The 24,922-nt window shown below is 40.6% G+C and overlaps 1 protein-coding gene across 1 annotated transcript in view; it reads left to right on the top strand.

The window, feature by feature from the left end:
• The window catches only part of LOC105492084 (solute carrier family 16 member 10), a 140,854-nt gene that overhangs the window by 84,421 nt on the left and 31,511 nt on the right, over positions 1-24,922 (top strand). Inside the window, exons 2-3 of the mRNA XM_011758966.2 lie at positions 3,338-3,482; positions 7,931-8,384. Coding sequence (XP_011757268.2) covers positions 3,338-3,482; positions 7,931-8,384 — 599 coding nt within the window. The remainder of the gene's footprint in view (positions 1-3,337; positions 3,483-7,930; positions 8,385-24,922) is intronic.

Below are 24,922 nucleotides of genomic sequence, written 5' to 3' on the forward strand. Positions count from 1 at the left end.
ATTGACCAAAAGAATCAAATGGGCCTGCTGAAGTGATCATCTAGTGGCAAGGGAAAAATTTTTCCCCACTAAATAAATTTTAAGAAGACAGTCAAGACAAGAAACTATATTTGATTATATCCTTTAGTGCTTATTCAGTAAACACATAAGTCTGTAATTTTTAATATTTGGTATAACAGTAGATTGAAATCCACAGTAATTCACAAAAACTTATGCAAGGTTTTTTTTTTTTGAGACAGAATCTCACTCTGTCCCCCAGGTTGGAGTACAGTAGGATGACCTTGATTCACTGTAGCCTCCACCTCCCAGGTTCAAGCAATTCTTGTGCCTCAGCCTCCTGAATAGTTGGGATTACAAGCATGAGCCAGCAAGGCCAGCTAATTTTTGTATTTTTAGTAGAGACGAGGTTTCTGCATGTTGGCCAGGCTGGTCTTGATCCTGATCTCAGGTGATCTGCCTGCCTTGATCTCCCAAAGTGCTGGGATTACGGGCTTGAGCCACCGTGCTCGGCCAAGGTATTTTTTCTTGAAAAATCTTCCCTCATATGAGCAGTATATGCAGTATAAGGATATGCTCTTGGGTTTCTTGACGTGGTCTAATATTTAGTGTTGGCCCCTTAATTATAAAAGTGCTTTTATCTAAAAGTAGATGTTAGTTGTCAGGCAATGTTTGCTATAAAAAAAATTAAATAAAAAATAAAAGTAGATGTTAGGATGTTTTCTTCTGGCCTGCCTAGTATTTATATTAGATTCTTTCTTTTCTTTCTTCCTTTCTTTCCTCCTTTCTTTCTCTTTCTTTTTCTTTCTTTCTTTCTTTCTTTCTTTCTTTCTTTCTTTCTTTCTTTCTTTCTTTCTTTCTTTCTTTCTTTCTCTTTTCTTTCTTTTCTTTCTCTCTCTCCCTTTCTTTTCTTTCTTTCTCTTTCTTTCTTTTCTTTCCTTCTTTCTCTTTCTCTCTTTATCTCTTTCCCTCCCTCCCTCCCTCTGTCCCTTCCTCCCTCCCTCCCTCCCTCCCTCCTTCCCTCCCTCCTTCCCTCCCTCCTTCCCTCCTTCCCTCCTTCCCCCCTTCCCCCCTTCCCCCCTTCCTCCCTTTCCCCCTTCCGTCCTTCCGTCCTTCCGTCCTTCCTTCCTTCCTCTCTCAGCTGCCCAGGCTGCAGTGTACAGTCACACGATCTCGGCTCACTGCAACCACCATCTCCCGGGTTCAGGTGATTCTCCCATCTCAGCCTCCTGAGTAGCTGGGACTACAGGCACCTGCCCCCACGCCCGGCTAATTTTTGTATTTTAGTATAGACGGGGTTTCACCATGTTGGCCAGGCTCGTCTGGAACTCCTGACCTCAGGTGATCAGCCTACCTCGGCCTCCCAAAGTGCTAGGATTACAGATGTGAGCCACCGCACCCAGCCTAGATTGTTTCTTAAACACCACAGATGTCTGAACTTTTTTGAATGAAATTAAATTATTAGAGATTAGTAAAATTTTGTATAAGATAGTAGACTAAAAAATTCTTACTAGGCTGGGTATGGTGGCTCATGCCTGTAATGCCAGCAATTTGGGAGGCCAGGGTGGGCCAATTGCTTAAGCCCAGGAGTTTGAGACCAGCCTGGGCAACATGGTGAAACCTTGTCTCTACAAAAGATACAAAAATTAACTGGTGTGGTAGCACACACCTGTAGTCCCAGCTACTGAGGAGGCTTAGGTGGGAGGATGGCTTGAGCCCAGAAGGCAGAGGTTGCAGTGAGCCAAGATGGCAGCACCACACTCCAGCCTGGGTGACACAGCGAGACCCTGTCTCATTAAAAAAAGAAAATTTAACCTGTCTCAAGCTCCCCATACTGTAAGGCTCTAAACGTCTTGGTTGGATTGTGCTAATATATTTGGCCAATCAGCTCCTTCCTACCGTCTACTTTTGAACCCCTATCACCACCATTTAAGTCAAGATGACAGTGTTTACACAATCTCTTCACTGTATTTTAAGATTAGTCTTCTTTCTGGTGAGGGAAGACAGATAATAGAAATATGGCTGACTGACTGGGCCATGGCTCACGCCTGCACCCCAGCACTTTAGAGGCCGAGGTGGGAGGATTGCTGGAAGCCAGGAGTTCAAGACCAGCTTGAGTAACAAAGTGAGACCCTGTCTCTACAAAAGAAACACACAAAAAAGAAATACAACTGACTAAAATATATATATAATTTAAAAACGTAAGAAGGCAAAAAATTTCTGGGCTCAAGGTGGGTGATCGCTTAAGCCCAGGAGTTCAAGACCAGCCTGGGCAACCTGGCAAAACCTCGTTTCTACAAAAAAATACAAAAATTAGCCAGGCATGGTGCTGCACACCTGTGGTTCCAGCTACTTGGAAGGTTGAGGTGGGAAATTTGCTTGAGCCTGGGCTGTCAAGATCACAGTGAGCTGAGATCGCACCACTGTACTCCAGCCTGGGCAATGGAGTGAGATCATTTCTCAAAAAAAAGGCAAAATATTAAATTATTAGTATGATAAAGTTTCATTTGGACTTAATATGAAATTCATTACTAGAAATGATGATCATTTGCATAGGGCTTAACTACCTTTGCTAAGAAAATAGAGTAATATACTGGGAGACTCCCAGAGCTTCACAGAGCTTCAGGGTCATCTACCAAGACAGACAATTTGTTGTCATCATCATTGTTAAAACTCTAAATTATTAAGTGCTTGTGTGCCAGATACTGAGGTTTATGTGCACTTTCTCTAATCTTTAATAATTCTAGAAAGGTATTTATTTGATCCATTTTCAAGATAAGAAAACTCATTCAGAGGGGAAGTAACTTGACCAAGGATATGTTGTAGTTGTAGAGCTGGGAATATGACTCATGTGTGTTTTTTCCACAGCTCATTTTCACTTAGGTTCCATTAGTTTATTTTACTTTTTTAGGAGGACTTACAGACTTGATTTCCTCGGCGAAGTCAGATCACTCATTTCTTTGGCACATAATTATGATTATTTGTATTTAATATTTCTTTTTTTCTTGTTGGTTTTCATTTTTTGGGTTTTTATGGAATCTGACTTCTGATTCTCAATTTTTTTATTGTGAAATATAACATACCTTCAGAAAAGAAGATTAAACATATGTATGGTTTTATAAATAATTATAAAATAAATACCCAGTAACTATTATCCAGGTCAGCAAATATTCTACTAGTGTATGAGTCAATTTCCATGGCAAAAGAACTAAGCTTAGGCGCTATACTAAAAAAAAAAACTAAAAATAAAATTTTTCTAAATGTGTATTATATCAATGGAATAAGTACAAATATAACTTACCATGTCATAATTCCTCCCACCCTTTCCCCTCTTTTACAGCATGGGTAGGTTCTCTCTCCATGGGGATGATTTTCTTTTGCTGCCCAATAGTCAGCGTCTTCACAGACCTATTTGGTTGTCGGAAAACAGCTGTCATGGGTGCTGCTGTTGGATTTGTTGGGCTCATGTCCAGTTCTTTTGTAAGGTAAGGACTTGGTTTTTTCATGTTGCTTTTTAAAAACTGTTAAATGCCTTAAAGTTTTAATTTAAGAAACTTTGTTTCTTAAATTCAAAATTTAAAAATTCTTTGTTTAATTTACAAACAAAGCTCCTCCTTTTCATTTCTTAAAACTTTAAGCAGTATGACTTATAAAACAAACTGTTATCCATAGCAGCAAATCAGAGCTTGAGAATTTGAATGCTTTTTTTTCTTTTAATGCCTAAGACTTAGACATCAATCAGGATATATGTGTTTCCTGGTGCATGGAAAAATGTTTCTCCTTATCTTTTTCTTCTATTCACATAAAAATCCCAATGGCACTCAAGTTATAATAATAAGTTATCTAAAAGAGCGGCCTTAGTTTAAGGTCCTTTCAGTCTGAGGCCCACGGGTTACAATACATGCTGTTTTAAAGTAGCTGTTCATAGGCTTGATATGAAATATTTTTATTAATGAGACCAAAACCTTGCCATTTATTCCAACCCAGATAGAGAATTCCTGTCTGTTCTTTAAAAAAAGAACATGCTAAAATTTTAAAATATCATGGCAAAATGAAGTGGTCCAATGTACCTTAAAATAAAACTTAATGTCAGTGTACTTCTCCTGTATCTATTAGAAAAGGGATCCGCAGCCCCTGTGCCACAGACTGGCACGGGTCCATGGCCTGTTAGGAACTGGGCTGCACAGCAGGAGGTGAGCTGTGGGTGAGCAAGCAAAGCTTCCTCTGTATTTATAGCTGCTTCCTATTACTTGCATTACCACCTGAGCTCCACCTCCTGTCAGATCAGTGGCAGCATTAAATTCTCCTAGGAGTGCAAACCCTATCGTGAACTGTACATATGAGGGATCTAGGTTGCACTCCCCTTATGAGAATCTAAATGCCTGATGATCTGTCACTTTCTTCCGTAACACCCAGATGTTACCGTCTAGTTTCAGGAAAACAAGCCCAGGGCTCCCACTGATTCTACATTATGATGAGTTGTATCATTATTTCATTATATATTACAATGTAATAATATTAGAAATAAAGTGCACAATAAATGTAATGCACTTGAATCATCCCTAACCACCCTCCCCCGACCCCATCCACGGAAAAATTCTTCCTGAAACTGGTCTCTGGTGCCAAAAAGATTGGGGACTCCTGTATTAGAAGAAAAGATGCATTGCACTGAAGAGGGACTAACCATAAGGAGCAGATGGGCACATAACTGCATGGAGCACCTCTCCCTGCAGCTCTGGTTCTCCTTGTAAGTCCCTTGCGTTGGTAGAATAATCCTCAGTTAGAGAAACACTGATTTAATATGTAGCTCTGGCTAACAGGAGGTGCTTAAGAAGAAAACCTCTTAAGATCATTTCTATCCTTTGTCTCTACTTTAGTGGTTTATCTTCATTTCCTGCCTCTTTCCTGTCCCTAGCTGTCTTCATGCTGCTTTAGTTGAAAAGCATTAATGTGGTCATTAAGGAAAAATAAGTCAAATTTACATTTGACTTTTTATTTTTAAATATTTAATCAACAGGATCCTTGGTTTTACTCATTGCCACTCCCCACACCCCAACACACATCCCTTCCTCAACTCTAAAGTGAGCCTCATTCTTTCGTATTTTCTTCCATCTAATTGAGACTCCAGCCTGGGTGGCAGAGCGAGACTCCGTCTCAAAAAAAAAAAAAAAAAAGAAATTCTAGTTGGATTTTTAAAAATTATATTTATTTCTTTGTAGAAAATAGATATTTTCATATTTAAAGTACCTTGATGGGTTTTTTCTTCTAAAATTGTTTTTTTTTTTTTTTTTAAAGTTTTGATTGGAATAAGATTCTGTGTAGGTAATTCCGTGAGATGATTTATTTTAGCAGCAATATAATATTTACATTATTATTAATGTAATTAATGTTATTAATACCTCATCAGATAGCTTCTTTGATCTGGAAGCTTACAGGTACCTATTGTCAGTACCTGTGGCTCTGCCACTTGCCAAATGTATTACAACTCCAGCTGTGGTCGAGAGGGGACTGAGAGGTAGACAGCTTATGTAATTTACTACCTAGTTTGTTAACCAAACACACATACAAAGCAATGTTTTTCAAATTTTTCTGACCACTGAACAATAAAAATTATGACATATATTTTGATGTGACCCAGTTCTCTCTCTCTTTTCTGTACCCTCTAAGTGAAACAAAATTTATTGAAACCAAAATTCCCTTACTATGTGTAATATTCTCATATTTTCTATTAAATGTCATTATTTAGCCTGCTGGTCAAAGGCTACTGAAACTTGAGAGCAAGATACAGGAGCAAGGGGAAATGTGGTATAGATTCTGAGTGTCGGGTGGCAGGTCCATTTTTCCTCTAGTTCCTGTTCTGCCTTCTGAGGAAAACCTTCTCCAGCAACTTAGGTCAATCACACCCATGTCCCTTCTCTGAATCCTTTTTACATGTATGATTGGTATCCGACAGCCTTACTCATTTACATTGCACTTATTCGGCTGCCAAACATCACAGACTGGAACCATCTGTTCCTGAAGGGAAAACCTGGAAGTGAAAAGGGTTCAGCAGCAGTGAAAATGCCATCGCAAAGCTCATTACTTCACTCTGTAGAAGGTAGAGGCTCTGTGGTTTTCCAGCTGAGAGCATTACAGTACAGTGGTACAACTGTAGAGGAACTGATGTTCCTGATGATTCTGCTGTGAATAGTAGTTTTAATATACACTTTGAAGAAGGCAGAGAGGAATGTACAATAGACTTAAAATTTCTTTCTTTAAAATTGTTAAATAAAAACAAATAAGCACTTTACGTAAGTTACAATTATCTGGAAAACTACTTAGGTGGAAAAACTGATACAGAATGAATGAAGCATTAATTTCTGTTTTGTTCTGTGTTGTATTATTATTATTTGGGATAGGTATCTTGTTTCACTAAGCAGACTATGAATATCTTGAAGGCAGAACCACATTTTTTTTTTTTTTTGAGACAGGGTCTCACTATTACCCAGGCCAGAATGCAGTGGTGTGATTATAGCTCACTGCAGCCTGGATTCCTGGGTTCAAGCCATCCTCCTGCCCCAGCTTCCTGAGTAGCTAGGACTACAGGCACATGCCATCACACCCAGCTAATTTCAGCTATTTTTTTTTTTAAGTAGAGATGGGGTTTTGCTATGTTGCCAGACTGGGTTCAAGCCATCCTCCTGCTTTGGCCACCCAAAGTGTTGGGATTACAATTGTGAGCCACCATGTCTGGCCAAGGACCAAATTTTTAATATTCTTTTCCACAACATATCTGGTACATAGTAGTTGCTTAATATGTTGGCTAAACAAAGAGTGGAGATTCAGTAAAGGGTGATCAGAGTGAGGTGAGATTAATTTGGGAAACCCTAGAAGTGCCTCTTGAGTCTGATCTGAAGGTGGTGCTAGCTGTGGATTAATAGAGGGAGAAGGGCATCTCAGAGAGAGGATTGCCAACATGCCTTAATTTTATCAGATTCTAGAGTTCCTTATGATTACCTCAGCATGTTGCTAGACTAGCATTATTGTCCAAAATTTAATTATTAACCAACTTTATCTATCTTACTTTCTAATAAATTGTTTGCTTTTACTACTGATAGCCTTTTCAAAAAACTTTAACTAGTTTTGTTCTTTACCGTAATTGTTTCAAAGAACATAATGATACGATCCTTTATCTTCCTAAGAAATGTGCAATTATTTGGTTAAACTAGAAGATTATTTAATCCATGATTCTTTTGACACACGCATGGCCTTACAGCTTACAAACTGAGATCACTAAAAGGAATACACGTAATTTAGTCTTTCTGCAGTCAGAATATGATTTCTTGTTGTCTTGCACAATATTGGGAACAGTGCAACACAGGGCGAAGGTTGGTCTACAGCCCTTAGGCCAGCAAAAACAGGCACAACTGCACCTCTGTGCAAATGTTCCTGACATAACCTTGGGGAAAAAATATAAAATGCAGCCTTTTCTTTTACTCCCTTGTTTGGTAAGTACCTGGAAAAACTCCACGAAATAATTAGTTTTCATAGTTAATTCTAACTTTTTAAAAAAGTGTTGCATTGAGACTAGGTTTTTGGTTTGTTAATTGAATCACTGTTGATTTTACTCTTCCTGGCACCAACCTTTATTTCTGAGCTGTGGAGAGCACAGTTCTTACTCAGTGCTGTGTGCATCGCCTGAAATCCACAGACAGAGGAGGCAGAACAAAATCACTGATGACCTTAATGGTTATTTTTCACACATTCAGATTAAATTAAAATATGTTTAGTGCTACATTCTTGACTTACTGAGTTTTTCCCTCATTTTGGTTAACTTTTACTTGTAGAAAATATGTTGATGAACAAAAACCCACTTTTACTATAAGGTTTTATTCTACCAAGCACACAGTAACAATATTGAAAGCTGCTTTCCATCTTTTTCATCTTTATACAGTTCCATCGAGCCTCTGTACCTTACCTATGGAATCATATTTGCCTGCGGCTGCTCCTTTGCATACCAGCCTTCATTGGTCATTCTGGGACACTATTTCAAGAAGCGCCTTGGACTGGTGAATGGCATTGTCACTGCTGGCAGCAGTGTCTTCACAATCCTGCTGCCTTTGCTCTTAAGGGTTCTGATTGACAGCGTGGGCCTCTTTCACACACTGAGGGTGCTCTGCATCTTCATGTTTGTTCTCTTTCTGGCTGGCTTTACTTACCGTCCTCTTGCTACCAGTACCAAAGATAAAGAGAGTGGAGGTAGCGGATCCTCCCTCTTTTCCAGGAGAAAGTTCAGTCCTCCAAAAAAAATTTTCAATTTTGCCATCTTCAAGGTGACAGCTTATGCAGTGTGGGCAGTTGGAATACCACTTGCACTTTTTGGATACTTTGTGCCTTATGTTCACTTGGTGAGTATGCTCCTTCACTGATCATGAATATTACTATTTCATAAAGAAAAACTTCTTTGAAGAGAAAGATAGGTCAGGTTAAAGTTGGCCTCAAACATTATCCTGGTTGTAATTTGGGTATTTTTGAAATGAAAGGTCTCTCAAGACAATGTCAATACACCATCAGACCACTAAACAGAGAGAGTATGTTTCATAGTGTGCTTTGGTATTTTAAAAACCCCGCAAACCCAGCCAGACACCATGGTGCCTTTCTGTGGTCCCAGCTACTAAGCTGAGGCAGGAGGATCGCTTGAGCCCAGGAGTTCAAATCCAGCCTAGACAACATAGAGAGACTCTGCCTCTAAAAATAAAATAAAAGTCCCCAAACAAATGCATTTTTTTTTAAAAGGAAGGCTAAAATATTGGAACAAATTGCATTCAATATAAAACATTTGATAAGTCTCTTTTTCTTCATATGGCTTTTATCAAGGACAAAGTTAGCGCTGTGATTTTGCTACCGTAAGTAAATTGTGTTGCAACCAGTGTAGAAATTAGGTAATTAGCAAAAAAGCCATGACTTTGATACAAAGAAGCATTACATCTACTTGTGGTACACTTCTGGGAAAATGGGAATTCTATTCAGAGGAATATCTGAGAAAAGTTACTCAAGTTCTAAATGAGGAAAGAGAGCTACAGTTTTATAGGAAATGAGTGTTTCAAGTGCTCAAGCAGTTTATATTGTTTATTTCTATTTCAAAGGCAAAATTCAGCTTCGTTATACTGAAATAAGAATAATTAGTGTCTAGGTAGGGGTTGGTGGCTCACGCCTGTAATCCCACCACTTTGGGGAGCTGATGCAGGAGTTCAAGACCAGCGTGGGCAACATAGGGAGACTTCATCCCTACCTGGGGAAGAAAAAAAAAAATAGAAGGAAGAAGCAGTATCTAAAGTATCTGCCCCGGCAACGTTTGTTCAAAAGTGTTCATTATGTTTCTTCCTTTTTTCTTACTTTTGTGGCTGAAAATGTATTCACAGTTCACCATAAATGATAAACAAAACTGACATTGGCGCACATATTTGTATGTTTGTGAACTTGGATTTTTTTCTGGCTTACAGTCTACTTTTGGAGATTTGTGCAGTTTTTCTTTAGTTAAGAAATAAGTATAAATATAACTTATTTATGGATCATCAGGCTACATCCTGATCTGATAGTCCATTTTCATACTGTTAGGAAGGTATAGCTGAACCACCTTAAGCTAAGTTTCCTGAAATATAGATCTGTTGTGACAGGATTAACTTTACCAGCCAACCTCTTTCATAGCTTCTGTAGTCAAGATAACATTTATTGGAGAACATTTATTGTGTCCTTTCTCAAAAAGATGAGTAGAAATGCTTTTTCTTTTTTTCTTTTTTCTAGACAGGGTCTTGTTAAGTTGCTCGGGCTGACTTCAAGCAATCTGCTTGCCTCAGCTGGGATTACAGGTGCAAGCCACCACACCCAGCTTTAAAAAAAAAATTATCTTTGGTACTACCACGTGAACACACCCACAGAAATCAGTAACTCAGCTTTGCTAATACTGGACATTTACCCAAGGGAAAGTGGTAGATGACTGCCTAATTATTTTTGGTTATATATTTATAATTTGTAAATTAATTTCACATATATTACTTCATGTGACTTTCACAATAAACCAGTAAAGCAGATAAAATAAATATTAGCTCCAATTTTACAGACTGAAAAACAGATCTATCGTTAATAGAGACGTTAGTGATTTTCCAAGAATTACATGTCAGTAAACAGCAGAGCAGGAGTTAGTTCTCTTCCACTGTGCTTATCTGGTAGCAAATTCAGTCTACAGTCTTAATAGCATATTGGGCCACTTCCCTGGATATATTACCAAATGTGTCCGTCTTACTGGGGGAAAAAATGAGTATGCCTAAGGAAATTTAATAAACATGTTATTTCTTCAGGTAAGTCAAATTTCATAGTAGAAGGTGAGTTAGACAATGTTACAGATACTTTTGTGGTCAGGAGATGGCAAATCAGATGGTGCACAGAACGATAACGTCTCTGTTAATTCTGTTAATAAACCATGCCTTTTTTCTGCTCTGCCTTCTTCCAGGCATGTTTTCTTACAAAATATGTTGATATTTTTCATTTGAGATTTTCTCTTTCTCAACCCATTATGGCACCAAATGCAGCATGGTAGAGGAAAGATCAGATAGCTAAATGCCATACAGGTGTTTAAAGCTCCTCTTTGGTGATGTACTGAGTTTGTCACTTTGTTGTAATTTAAGGTTTGAATTATGGATACTTAACCAGGAATGGGACACTAGTTTCCTCCTTATACAGGGAAAAGGTGTCTCATATCCTTCAAAAGACTAGTAAAGTAGATGATGTTCAATTCCTACTAAACCCTTTATTGACTGTTGAGGGGACACATATATGAGGCATAAAAATTTGCTCTGAAGGAGCATAAACCTAGTACATGTAATTAAAAATGGCTACAGTTTACAAAGCACTTTTACATACATTCTCTCATTTAATATTCACAACAATGCAATACCTGTGGCATATCCTCTTTATTTCGTGGATGGGAAGACTAATGCCCGGAAAGATTACATAACTTGCTCAGCCAGGCACAGTGGCTCACGCCTATAATCTCACCACTTTGGGAGAATGAGGTGGAAGGATCACTTGAGCCCAGCAGTTCAAGAGCAACTTGAGCAACATAGTGAGATTCCGTCTCTACAAAAAGTAATTTAAAAAAATTACCCGGTCATGGTGGTGCATCCCTGTAGTCCCAGCTACTTTGGAGGCTAAGGTAGAAGGATCGCGTGAGCTCAGGAGGTCAAGGCTGCAGCGAGCCGTGATGGTGTGACTGCACTCCAGCCTGGGTGACTGAGTGAGACCCTATCTCTAAAAAAAATTAAAAAGTATTCTAAAGGAAGAACAGATTGAACAACTTTTAATTTATTTGTCTCCTCCTAGTGGCAGGCTTTTAAATATGGAAGGTGAAGAAATAAAGAGCCAGGTGTGGTGGTACACACCTGTAGTCCTAACTACTCAGGAGGCTGAGGCAGGAGGATCACTGGAGCCCAGGAGTTCAAGGCTGCGGTGTGCTATGATTGTGCCACTGCATGCCAGCCTGGGTAACACAGCAAGACTCTGTCCCTAAAAAACAAATAATAAATAAAGAAGTAACTTGCTCAAGGTCACAGAGATAGTGACTGATAATTATTAGTGTAGTACTTTTATGTAAGTGGCGGTATTGTATAGTGGTTTAATAGTGAAGGTTCTGGGCCTGGTGCAGTGGCTCACCCCTGTAATCCCAGCACTTTGGGAGGCCAAGGCAGGTGGATCACCAGAGGTCAGGAGTTCGTGACCAGCCTGGCCAACATGGTGAAATCCCATCTCTACTAAAACTACAAAAATTAGCTGGGCATGATGGCTTGCACCTGTAATCTCAGCTACTCAGGAGACTGAAACAGGAGAATCACTTGAACTCAGGAGGCGGAGGTTGCAATGAGCTGAGATCGCGCCATTGCACTCCAGCCTGGGTGACAAGAGCGAAACTCCATCTCAAAAAAAAAAAAAAAAAAAGTGAAGGTTCTGAAGTAAGACAGATCTGGGTTTAAATCCTGGTTTTGTTTCTTGCTAGTTGCATAACCTTGGACATCCTCTGTAAGCATCAGTTTCCTCATCTATGGAGATAAACCCAGTTTTTTTTTTTTTTTTTTTTTTTTTTTTTTTTTTTTTTTTTTTGAGACGGAGTCTCGCTCTGTCGCCCAGGCTGGAGTGCAGTGGCACGATCTCGGCTCACTGCAAGCTCCACCTCCCGGGTTCCCGCCATTCTCCTGCCTCAGCCTCCCGAGTAGCTGGGACTACAGGCGCCGCCACCACGCCCGGCTAATTTTTTTGTATTTTTAGTGGAGACGGGGTTTCATTGTGTTAGCCAGGATGGTCTCAATCTCCTGACCTCGTGATCCGCCCGTCTCGGCCTCCCAAAGTGCTGGGATTACAGGCTTGAGCCACCGCGCCCGGCCGATAAACCCAGTTTTGCAGAATTGTGAGGATTAGATAAAATATGTGTGAAACATCTAACTGAGTTCTGGCAAAAAATGGGAGTTATTTTAATGTAAGACAATGTGATTGCCAACTGAGTGGTTTTAAGGAATAAGATAGAAGATTTTAAAAGGAGAAAGATAATATCCATTTGGAAAAGTGGTTTTAAAAAGTTTCATAGTGGGCCAGGTGCCATGGCTCACGTCTGTAATCCCAGCACTTTGGGAGGCCGAGGCGGGCGGATCATGAGGTCAGGAGATCGAGGCCATCCTGGCTAACATGGTGGAACTCCGTCTCTACTAAAAATACAAGAAAATTAGCCGGGCATGGTGGCGGGTGCCAGCTACTCGGGAGGCTGAGGCAGGAGAATGGCATGAACCCAGGAGGTAGAGCTTGCAGTGAGCCAAGATCGGGCCACTGCACTCAAAAAAAAAAGAAAAAAGTTTCATAGCATTGGAGTTGGGCCTTGAGCATGAGATTCTGTGTACAAATCAGATCTTTGATCAACTAGGAAACTAACTTACCAGTTTAGGTCTTTGAAGATTCAGAAGTACAAGGGAGTGCTGTCACTGCTATGTTAAAAATTCTAAGATCTCATTAGATTGTACATGATGATTTGAGAGAGAATATGTATGCTTGCTTTCAAAGTGAGGTTGGAGGTTTGATCTTGTTGTAGTTGACTTTTCACAATGAAGAATTAGATTGCCTCCTGGAAGCTAATTCACCTCTCTTTTAGGCCTACCCACTTAAAATCTTTTTTAGAAGGGTACAAATCTTATAGATCGATTTAGATGAGGCCTAACTTTCTAAAAGCGATTCCTAGTAGCGGCTGTATCAGTTTTTATGACTTGCCCCTTTTGCCTGAGAGTTGTTTTGTTTTGTTTTCTGGAATCTTTTTTTTTGTTTTGTTTTGTTTTTGGTTTTTTTTGAGACAGAGTCTTTCTCTGTCTCCCAGGCTGTAGTGCAGTGGTGCAATCTCGGCTCACTGCAATCTCCACTTCCCAGATTCAAGTGATTCTCCTGCCTCAGCCTCCCAGTAGCTGAGATTACAGGCGCCTGCTGCCATGCCCGACTTAATTTTTTGTATTTTTAGTAGAGACAGGGTTTTGCCATGTTGGCCAGGCTGGTCCCGAACTCCTGACCTCAGGTGATCCACACGCCTCGGCCTCCCAAAGTGCTGGTATTACAGGTGTGAGCCACCGCGCCTGGCCTCTGGGTTTCTTTTCTTTTCTTTTTTTTTTTTTTTAATGACTCCTCTGACTCTGGTTTTTCTCCATTTAGCTTTCAGGAGCATAAACTATCTTGGTTTTCTGCCTGCCTCCACATCACTCCTCCTTAGTTTCTTTGCTCACTTCTTTTTCACACTGACCCCTGAATGTCAGCATGTCCTAGGGCTTGTCCCTGATCTTTTTCTCCATGTATTCTACTGGTGGTTTCATCCAGTCTCCTAAGTTCATACATCATGTTTATGTCAATGACTTCACATTTATAATTCTAGTCCAGACCTTTTCCCTGAATCCTCCACCAGAGCTGTATATCCAGCTGCTTACTTAGTATCTCCACTTGGGTAACTGCTAGCTTGTTTCAGACATATCCTAACCCTGAGGTCTTGATCTTACCCCCTAAAACTTACTCTGCCCCCAGCCATCCTCATCTCAGGAGTTGGCAATTCCACCCTTTCAGTTGATCAGACTCAAAACTTTGGAGTCACCCTTGGCTCTTCTTTCTTGCACACCATAGTCCTGATCCAGTCAAGAAATCCTGGTGGCTTTTCTTTCAAAATATATCCAGGATCTGACCACCTCTTACCATCCTCACTACTCATACCTTAGCCCAGGCTACCACGTACCCCTAGCCTGGATCACTGCCAGAGCCTCCTAACTGGTCTCCCTGTTCCTTCTCTGGCCCGTGTAGTTTGTTCTCTATAAGAAGCCACAGGCATTCTTTCTAAATGTAAGGCACCCTGCTCAGAATCCTTCAATGGCTTCCCATTTCTCTAAGAGTAAAAACCAATATCCTTACAGTGGCCTTCAAGGTCCTCCACAATCTGGCCCTCACTACCTCTCCGAGCTTCCATCCCTGTCCCCTTGCCCACTCTGCTTCTGCCATTCACCTTTTCATGGGGCTCACCCTGACTACCTGCTTGAAACTTCCTCTGTCCCTTTTCCCCTGAGTATTCCCAAACCCCTCTTATTACTCCTTTTCTTTTTTTGTAGCACTTAATACTTTCTAACATATTATCTATTTTACTGCTTTATTGTGGTCATTGCTTACTATCTGTATATTTACATGTCTGCTAGAATGTAAACCCCACAAGGGTAAGGATCTATTTCATTCAATGATAGATCCCAAGCATCTAGCGCAGTGCCTAGCACACACTGGGTGCTCAAATATTTGTTGAATGACTAAATATATTCTGGATCAGTCTAAAGTGACACTGTATAAGTAATGTTCACTTTTTCACCATTTGGATCTTTAAAATTCTCTACTTTGATCCTATATTGATTTTTCACATTCTGTACTTGCAGGACATGGTGTTATTCATATTTATTCAATACCTATTCAACAAATGAGCTCAAACTAAGCAAACCTCAGAATAATTGAGTAACCAGTAATGCTGTCCGTTGATGGAGGAGAGAGTTGGTGTGTTTTGCTCTGATTCACTTATGCCTTTGCTGAAATTTTAAGATAAATAGAAGAAATTTCTAGTCCCTCAAGCAACTGTGTCTTCAGTAGCCACTGAAAAAATCTCAAAGAGTCTGGAGTGGTGTGTGTAAGAATAGGTTGCAGGATGCAGAACAATAGCCAGGCCTCAGGTCTACATAGCTTTGGTTGAGCATTGAACATAGGGCCTCATGAGGTAACTGATAAATGCCAAACATGACAATGATAAATGCCAAATATGACAATGATAAATGCCGAAGAATGACAGTGACAAAAATAATGAAGTTACCAAAAATGATGATAACTTTTCTCATTGGCATGAAATGCTCCATCCCCAATATGAAGCTGATTATTTAGTTTCAGTTACTCTCTTCTCTCTACCCTCCTACTCAACTTGAAGATCAACTACTTAGTACCTGTGTTCTTTGACTCTAGACCATATCATTGGGTCAAATTTCAGTTTTTAAATTTTAGGTCCACATGGTTCTCTGTTAAGAAGATGACTGACTCATATATTGAAATCTGTAAAATATGTATTCATTAGCCTTTTTAAAAAACTCCCTTATAAGTGGGTTGACTTTGTGGCAGATAGTAATTGACTGTTCTCAAAAGAAATTTTGACCTGGTAGGAAGATTCCATTTACCTGATGCTATGATTAAAGACAGACAGATCATTTGCTTGCTAGCAGGGCAATTAGGTGGACTTCAAGTCCACTAATAATTGGAAATGAATTTTTTTGTTTTTTGAGACTGAGTCTCATTCTGTCACCTAGGCTGGAGGGCAGTGGCGTGATCTTGGCTCACTGCAACCTCCGCCTCCTGGGTTCAAGCAATTCTCCCGCCTCAGCCTCCCAAGTAGCTGGGATTACAGGCACCTGCCACCACGCCTAGCTAATTTTTGAATTTTTAGTAGAGATGGGGTTTTACCATATTGGCCAGGTTGGTCTCAAACTCCTGACCTCAGGTGATCTGCCTGCCTTGGCCTCCCAAAATGCTGGATTACAGGCATTAGCCACCGCCCTGGCCACGAATTGTATTTTTAAACCAGAAATGAAAATTTGAGGCTAATAAGTCAGTACAAGGAGCATGTGAACCTCAAAAGGTATTTTTTAGCTTTCAGTAGTGCCAGATGCTGCCAAGGATCAGTCAACACTGGAATGTAGCTATTGGACCTTGCTAGGCAGAGCACCTCCATTTACACTGTGGTCAGAGCAGCAGTACTGCTCCAAGCCAGAGCTAAGGGCACTGAGCCATGCAAATAGGAACAGCATACAAGCCTTCATCTCTCTGTGGCTTCCTCAGAGGGAGATTCATGTAACATTTGCCAAGAATTGATTATGTGTCAAGCACTTCCCCAAAATCTCACAGAACCACCACAAGGATGAGTGTAATAAATAACACATACTTAGAGCCAAGGAAATAATTCTGCAAAGCTGTGCTTGTTCAAAGTCATTCGCTTTATGCTTCAAGTGGGATTTGAATACAGGTTTCAGACAAATATGTCTGAAATATACTCTTTTTATGAAGGAGTCTGCGTTCCTTCATGACTAATCCAGAGATGGGAGTGCTGCTATTTTCAGCCATACTGGGCCTACACCAAAGATTGCTTTGCATGTTTCCCTTCTATTCTCTCAAAACTAAGAACAGAGTCCATGTTGAGCTGTTCCAGCACTCAGAGCATGCTTCGCAGCCAGGGAGAAAACTCTGGAGGAAACCAGCTTTTGTTTTGATATAATTAATGGGAAAGAGAAAATATCTATACCCTTCTTTTCAGCCCCAACTTCTCTTTTGAAATCTAGTACGTTGTGAATATGAGAAAACTGAGGCCATGCAAAGTTACTTTTCACAACCTGTGACAAACAGAACATGGACCATACATAGCTTCGTGTTCAATTTTGCTTTCTACAGTAAACATTAAGCATAGCAGAAGAACAAAAATGGACATATACAAATTTATAGCAAGATCTATCCTTTATTTGATTAACATAAATACTATTGTAGGAAAATGGGAAAAGGTAAACTGCTTGAAATTTAGTCACATATAAACGCTCCGAGGCCACTGGTGGATCATTAGTCTCCTGAGAGAGCTCTAAAGAATTAGTATGTTGGAAAACTATTCCCTCTTGCTAATGTGTAAATTTCACCAGTGGGATTTTTTTTTTTTAAGACAGGGCCTCACTCTCTTGTCCAGGCTGGAATGCAGGGGTGCAATCATACCTCACTGTAGCCTCGACCTCCTGGGCTCAAGCAATACTCCCACCTCAGCCTCCCAAGTAGCTAGGACCAGACCACCACACATGGCTAATTTTTAAATTTTTTGTGGAGATGGGGTTCTCACCACATTGCCCAGGCTGGTCTCAAACTTCTGGGCTCAAACAATCCTCCTGCCTTTGGCTCCACACCAAAGCACTGGGATGACAGGTGCAAGCCACTGCACCTGGCCTTCACTAGGTTTTTCATTTTGTTTTGCATGTGTCTCAGGTTTTATTTGATAAAATGCAGTATACTTTGAATCATCTCAAATTTCATTTCTAATATGGACATTGGCATGTCTCAAATCTTTGGATTAATAATCAAATTAGTTTGTTAAAGTTTGAGGAACCTAAATTTAGCCAATTAGATAAGGGTCCTTTCATGTTTTTATGTCAACTAGAAAATAAATTGTTATGATATGGGATGAATAGAAATAGAAATCTTAATTTGAAGAATCTTCCCCTTGTGAGGCTATACTAAGTGGCTTTTGCCTGACATTGACAAGGTGGTTTTGGGTTGTGGAGAGAGTTGTCTGATCCATTGAGAGTACATTTCTTACCTTCAATGTCTAGGGCATCCTTTGGGAGAAGCCCTTGCAGTCACTAACTCTAAGGATCATAGAGCATAAGCGTAAGCAGGGCCTTCTTATGTATTCATGCAGTCAGGAAGGGTCTTCAGAACCCAGAGTTCTAGCGGCTGCGCATTGCTGATGTGTTAGCCCTCAGCTGCCCATGTTGCATCTATTTCCCCCGTGCTTCCCCCCTTTCTATCCCTATCGTTAGCTCTCTGGCTCTTTTGCCCCTCTCCCCTTGGGCAGCTTACTTGTAATTACAAAGTTTATGTTCCCTCATAACAGATTGTAAAAGTGCTCATTTAAAGGGCAACGCGCACCAATTTGGAGGTGTATAACTGCAAACACGGAATCCCTCTGTCTCTGTTATGCAATCCCGGTATCTCTGTATCCATGTTAAATTGAATTGACGCTTTTTTGAAGTAAAATGGTAAGAACAATGGCAACATCTAGGCTTCAGAGCATAGTTTAAGATTTTTGCCCAATCCGCCAACCCATGCAATGATGTGCTTTGTCTACAAGAAAACCACAGGTTTCTTGTAGACAAATATAACATTTATTTCCCGCATTTCTTTTTGATTTAACATTTTTTAACATTTTAGTTAACGTTTTTATTAACATTTTAGTCTACAAGATGCTTCCACATTATCTGTCACTGGAGTCTCAGACCACCATGTGAAATGGGCAATATCAGGGCTTCTGTCTAGCAAGAAAAGAACCAGAGTTGGGGTGGCGGAACAACTGCTCAGGGTTGCAAGAATGGTACATGGTGCAACCAGGGCTTGAGCTTGGGTCTTCTTACAAGTGTGGCTTTTAAATAACATACTTAAGTGCCTGCCAAAAAAGTGTAACAGTAACTTAGGACCTGAAAGGCATTGTACAGGTCATGTATTTGCACTCCTCCCCCTGCCCTACAAAAAAAGAAAGGTAAAGGAACTAAGGCACGGAATGGTTAAGTTGCTGGCCAAAAGCCAGTTTTAAAAGTAGCAGAACTGGGTGTAACACCCAAGAACATCCATGGAAAATAAATGGAAGCTTATTACAGCCCAGCCTGTGAATATGTACATAGAAACAGAATGTGTATGTAGAAACAAAATGATTACAGGAGTGAAATTAGTTTCTGTCCGAACCCTGGTCAACTCATAGGGTTCACTTCCCAATCAGGAGGTTGCTTTGCCATTTTGACATGATGCATTTTCTCAGAGTTGCCAACAGCAGTTGCACTGTCTTTGTTATCTTTCTTTCATGGATCTATTTGGAGCTTAGGGACAAGGTTGTTGTGCAGCAGATTGTCCCTGACAATGCAAGGCTCACAATTGTATCCTTGTAAACCAAAGGTCACTGTACACTCGGCCAGGAATGGACTGCTGAAGGTGACCTCTCCTTCATGTTGGTTGGTTTACCTCTGTTGGTTGTGTTTATCTCTGTTCACTATAAGGTTCTGACAGAAGCAAAGTCTTGGGCCCCATTACATGTCCCCAGCTTGGTGGATGATGGTTGTAGAGTGCTGGAAACGTTTTTATTGATTTAAAATGGAGTTATGTAACTGAAGAGTTGCCCTATCTCTGTCTTCGTAGCACTGCAACCAATTAAAATAGAAAGGCTTAGAATGTTAATTCTGTTTTTGGCCTAGAGGCTTAAATACTAGGGTTTAAAAGTTTCATTTACTTTCTCTCTCCCTCTTTCCCTCCCTCCCTTCTTTCTTCCCTCCCTCCCTTCTTCCCTTTTTCTTTTTTCTTAGCTATACAGAATACTTTGCTACTTTGCAAAACGAAGAGTAATTACATTGCTTTTTCATCAAGATTTTCAAATTTAAGTAATTTTGTTTTTCTATTTTTCATTCAAAAATAGGCTTACAACATTTCCTTGACACCAGGATATATATATATATATATTTAGAGACTGGGTCTTGCTATGTTGTTCAGGCTGGCCTTGAACTCCTGGTGTCAAGTGATCCTCCTGTCTCAACCTCCCCAAGTGCTAGGATCACAGGCATGAGCCACTGTACTCAGCCTTTGTTAATCTAAATATGATAATTTACCCACTGAGATTCATGTGTGCTGATTAAATTTACTCTCAATCCCTATATGTATTTCTTGTATTTTTGTTGTTGTTATGTGGCCTGAAAATGTTTCCTTTATTTATTCATTCCCTTTGCAATTAACTTCCAGAAAGGCTATGAAGATATTTACGCACATATATGTTTTCTGATTCAACTCTCATGGTAACCTTTTATAAGGAAAGCAGCGCTAATAGTGGTTCTCCTACTAATAGATATGAACACCGAGGCTCAGAGAGGTTTAAAAGGTTTGCCTAAGGTTGCACAGTTAAGTAACAGGGTTGCCATTAGAATAAATTATATTTAAATTAATTTATTGTTGTTTGACTTGCTCTAATTATAAATCAGTTAAACAGATTCAAGTATTCATTTGAGTGTCTATTGTGTGCCACAGACATTCTAGATGTGGGGATACAATGCTAAGAACAGATACTTTCTCACACATAGCTCAATAAACAAGTAAGTTCATAAAGAAACAAAGCAATTTTCAAATAGTGATATTTTCTTCAAAGAAAACAAAATGAGATGGAAGGTGATGGTAAGAAATGGTAAGAGACAACTTTAGCCAGTCAGGGACAACTTCATTGAAAAGCTGATAGTAAGTACATCTTTTGGGTGAAGGGTAGTATTAGGTACTTTGAAGATACAAAAATAAGACAGCTTTCTGTTGCCCTTGGGAGGCCTGTAACAGAATTTCTCAAGTCTCTAAGGCCAATCAAGAGTTGGATTTTTTTAATCCAACTTATTTTTATTTGATGTATTATTAAAAATCTGCATGTCAAAAATGAAAATATCTTGCATACTTTGCTGTAGGACCCAATCATTGTTTCTTCTTCATATACTGTATTAGTCTGTTTTCACACTGCTAATAAAGACTTACCCAAGACTGGGCAATTTATAAAGAAAAAGAGTTTAATGGACTCACAGTTCCACATGGCTGGGGAGGATTCACAGTCATGGTGGAAGATGGAGGAGGAGCAAAGGCACGTCTTACATGGTGGCAGGCAAGGGAGTATGTGCAGGGGAACTGCCCTTTATAAAACCATCAGATCTCATGAGACTTATTCACTATCATGAGAATAGCACAAGAAAAACCCGCCCCCAAGATTTAATTACCTCCCACCAGCTTGCTCCCATGACATGTGGGGATTATGGGAGCTATAATTCAAGATGAAATTTGGGTAGGAAACACAGCCAAACCATGTCATTCTGCCCCTGGCTCCTCCCACATCTCATGTCCTCATATTTCAAAACGAATTATGCCTTCCCAATAGTCCCTCAAAGTCTTAACTCATTTCAGCATTAACTCAAAAGTCCACAGTCCAAAGTCTCATCTGAGACAAGGCAATCCCTTCTGCCTGTGAATCTGTGAAATCAAAAGCAAGTTAGTTACTTCCTAGATAAAATAGGGATGCAAGCATTGGGTAAATACACCCATTCCAAGTGGGAGAAATTGGCCAAAACAAAGGGGCTACAGGCCCCATGCAAGTCTGAAATCCAGTAGGGCAGTTATTAAACCTTAAAGTTCCAAAATGATCTTCTTTGATTCCATGTCTCACATTCAGGGCACATTAATGTAAGAGGTGTGCTCCCACGGCCTTGGGCAGCTCTGCCCCTGTGGCTTTGCAGGGTACAGGCTCCCTTCCAGCTGCTTTCATGGGCTGACATTGAGGGTCTGCAGCTTTTCCAGATGCAGTGTAGGCTGTTGGTGGATCTACTATTCTGGGGTCTGGAGGACGGTATCCCTCTTCTCATAGCTCCACTAGGCAGTACCCCACTGGGGACTCTGTGTAGGGGCTCCGATCCCACATTTCCCTTCCACACTGCCCTAGCAGAGGTTCTTCATGAGGGCCCTGCCCCTGCAGCAAACTTCTGTCTGTACATCCAGGCATTTCCATACATCCTCTGAAATCTAGGCAGAGGTTCCCAAACCTCAATTCTTGACTTCTGTGCACCCACAGACTCAGCACCATGTGGAAGGTGCCAAGGCTTGGGGCTTGCACCCTCTGAAGCCATGACCTGAGCTGTATCTTAGCCCCTCTTAGCCATGGCTGGAGCAGCTAGGATACAGTACACTAAGTCCCTAAGCTGCACACAGCATAGAGGGGCTCTGGGCCTGGCCTATGAAACCATTTTTTCCTCCTAGGCCTTCAGGTCTGTAATGGGAGGGGCTACCTTGAAGGTCTGTGGCATACCCTGGGGATATTTTCACCATTGTCTTGGCAATTAACATTGGGCTTCTTCTCACTTATGGAAATTCTGCAAATTTCTGCAGCTGGCTTGAATTCCTCCCCAGAAAATGGGTTTTTCTTTTTCTTCTTATTATTTTATTATATTTTAAGTTCTGGAATACATGTGCATAATGTGCAGGTTTATTACATAGGTATACATGTGCCAGCCATGGTGGTTTGCTGTACCCATCAACCTGTCAGCTACATTAGGTATTTCTCCTAATGCTATCCTTCCTGTAGCCCCCCATTCCACTGACCAGCCCTGGTGTGTGATGTTCCCCTCCCTGTGTCCTTGTGTTCTGATTGTTCAGCTCCCACTTATGAGTGAGAGCATGCGGTGTTTGGTTTTCTGTTCCTGTCTTAGTTTCCTGAGAATGATGGTTTCCAGCTTCATCCATGTCCCTGCAAAGGACAGGAACTCATCCTTTTTATGGCTGCATAGTATTCCATGGTGTACATGTGCCACTTTTTCTTTATCTAGTCTGTCATTGATGGGCATTTGGGTTGGTTTCAAGTCTTTGCTATTGTGAATAGTGCTGCAGTAAACATACATGTGCCTGTGTCTTTATAGTAGAATGATTTATAATCCTTTACCAGTAATAGGATTGCTGGGTCAAATGGTATTTCTGGTTCTAGTTCCTTGAGGAATTGCCACACTGTCTTCCACAATGGTTGAACTAATTTACACTCCCACCAACAGTGTAAAAGCATTCTTATTTCTCCACATCCTCTCCAGCATCTCGTTTCCTGACATTTTAATGATTGCCATTCTAACTGGCGTGAGATGGTATCTCATTGTGGTTTTGATTTGCATTTCTCTAATGACCAGTGATGATCTTTTTTTATATATGTTTGTTGGCTGCATAAATATCTTCTTTTGAAAAGTGTCTGTTCATATCCTTCACCTACTTTTTGATGGGGTTGTTTTCTTTTTTTTTTTTTTTTTTTTTTTTTTTTGAGATGGAGTCTCGCTCTGTCGCCCAGGCTGGAGTGCAGTGGCGATCTCGGCTCACTGCAAGCTCCGCCTCCCGGGTTCACGCCATTCTCCTGCCTCAGCCTCCCGAGTAGCTGGGACTACAGGCGCCCACAACCGCACCCGGCTAATTTTTTGTATTTTTAGTAGAGACGGGGTTTCACCGTGGTCTCGATCTCCTGACCTTGTGATCCGCCCACCTCGGCCTCCCAAAGTGCTGGGATTACAGGCGTGAGCCACCGCGCCCGGCCGATGGGGTTGTTTTCTTCTTGTAAATTTGTTTAAGTTCCTTGTAGATTGTGGATATTAGCCCTTTGTCAGATGGATAGATTGCAAAAATTTTCTCCCATTCTGTAGGTTGCCTGTTCACTCTGATGGTAGTTCCTTTTGCTGTGCAGAAGCTCTTTAGTTTAATTAGATCCCATTTGTCAATTTTGGCTTTTGTTGCCATCGCTTTTGGTGTTTTAGTCATGAAGTCTTTGCCCATGCCTATGTCCTGAATGGTATTGCCTAGGTTTTCTTCTAGGGTTTTCATGGTTCCATTGCATCAACAGGCTGCAAATTTTCCAAACTTTTATACTCTGCTTCCTCTAGAACACTTTGCTGCTTAGAAATTTCTTCCAACACATACCCCAAATCATCCTCTCAAGTTCAAAGTTCCACAGATCTCTAGGGCAGGGACAAAATGCTCTTTGTATAGCAAGTGTGACCTTTACTCCAGTTCCCGACACATTCCTCATCTCCATCTGAGACCACCTCAGAAGCCATTCGACAGGTCTCTAGGAAGTTCCAAACTTTCCCACATCTTCCTGTCTTCTTCTGAGCCCTCCAAACTGTTCCAGCCTCTGCCTGTTACCCAGTTCCAAAGTTGCTTCCACATGTTTGGGTATCTTTACAGCAGCACCTCACTACCCAGTACCAATTTACTGTATTAGTCTGTTCTCATGCTGCTAATAAAGACATACCCGAGACTGGGTAATTTATAAAGAAAAAGAGGTTTAATGGACTCACAGTTCCATATGGCTGGGGAGGCCGCACAATCATGGCAGAAGGCAGAGGAGGAGCACAACCAAGTCTTACGTGGCAGGAGGCAAGAGTGTGCATGCAGAGGAACTGCCCTTTATGAAACTATCATGAGAACAGCACAGGAAAAACCCACTCCCATGATTTAATTACCTCCCACCAGGTTCCTCCTAGGACACATGGGGATTATGGGAGTTACAATTCAAGATGAGATCTGGATGGGAACACAGCCAAGCCATATTGTATACTTTATTAACTACTTATCTCTTCTAATAATATACTAGTGTTACTTGGTTCTCATGTGGTTATTCTTCTTACTACCTTTTTTGGAGATGAAGTCTCACTATGTTGCCCAAGCTAGTCTCAAACTCCTGGGCATGAGCCATCCTCCCATGGTTGCCTCCCAAAGTGCTGGGATTACAGATGTGAGCCATCACACCTGGCCTCATGTGGTTATTGCAGTGAATGATTAAGATACCTTCTCTCCTTTACTTTGTCTCTACTTTTTCTCAGATTTTTTTCAGTGATGTCTATGCTTTTCTTGTTTTCTAGCTTTTCTAACATTGCATTTATTTTCCTTCAGATCTCAACATCTGCTGCAATTTGACTATTCAGGTTAGTGACAATTTGCCCATTTATCAGTTTTGTGCCGTAGGCGGTATTCACCAGCATTCTCCTACTTGAGATGAATAAGGATCTTTATTTCTCTGACCACTTGT

Source organism: Macaca nemestrina, chromosome 5, assembly GCF_043159975.1.
Source record: "Macaca nemestrina isolate mMacNem1 chromosome 5, mMacNem.hap1, whole genome shotgun sequence".
NCBI lineage: Eukaryota > Metazoa > Chordata > Mammalia > Primates > Cercopithecidae > Macaca > Macaca nemestrina.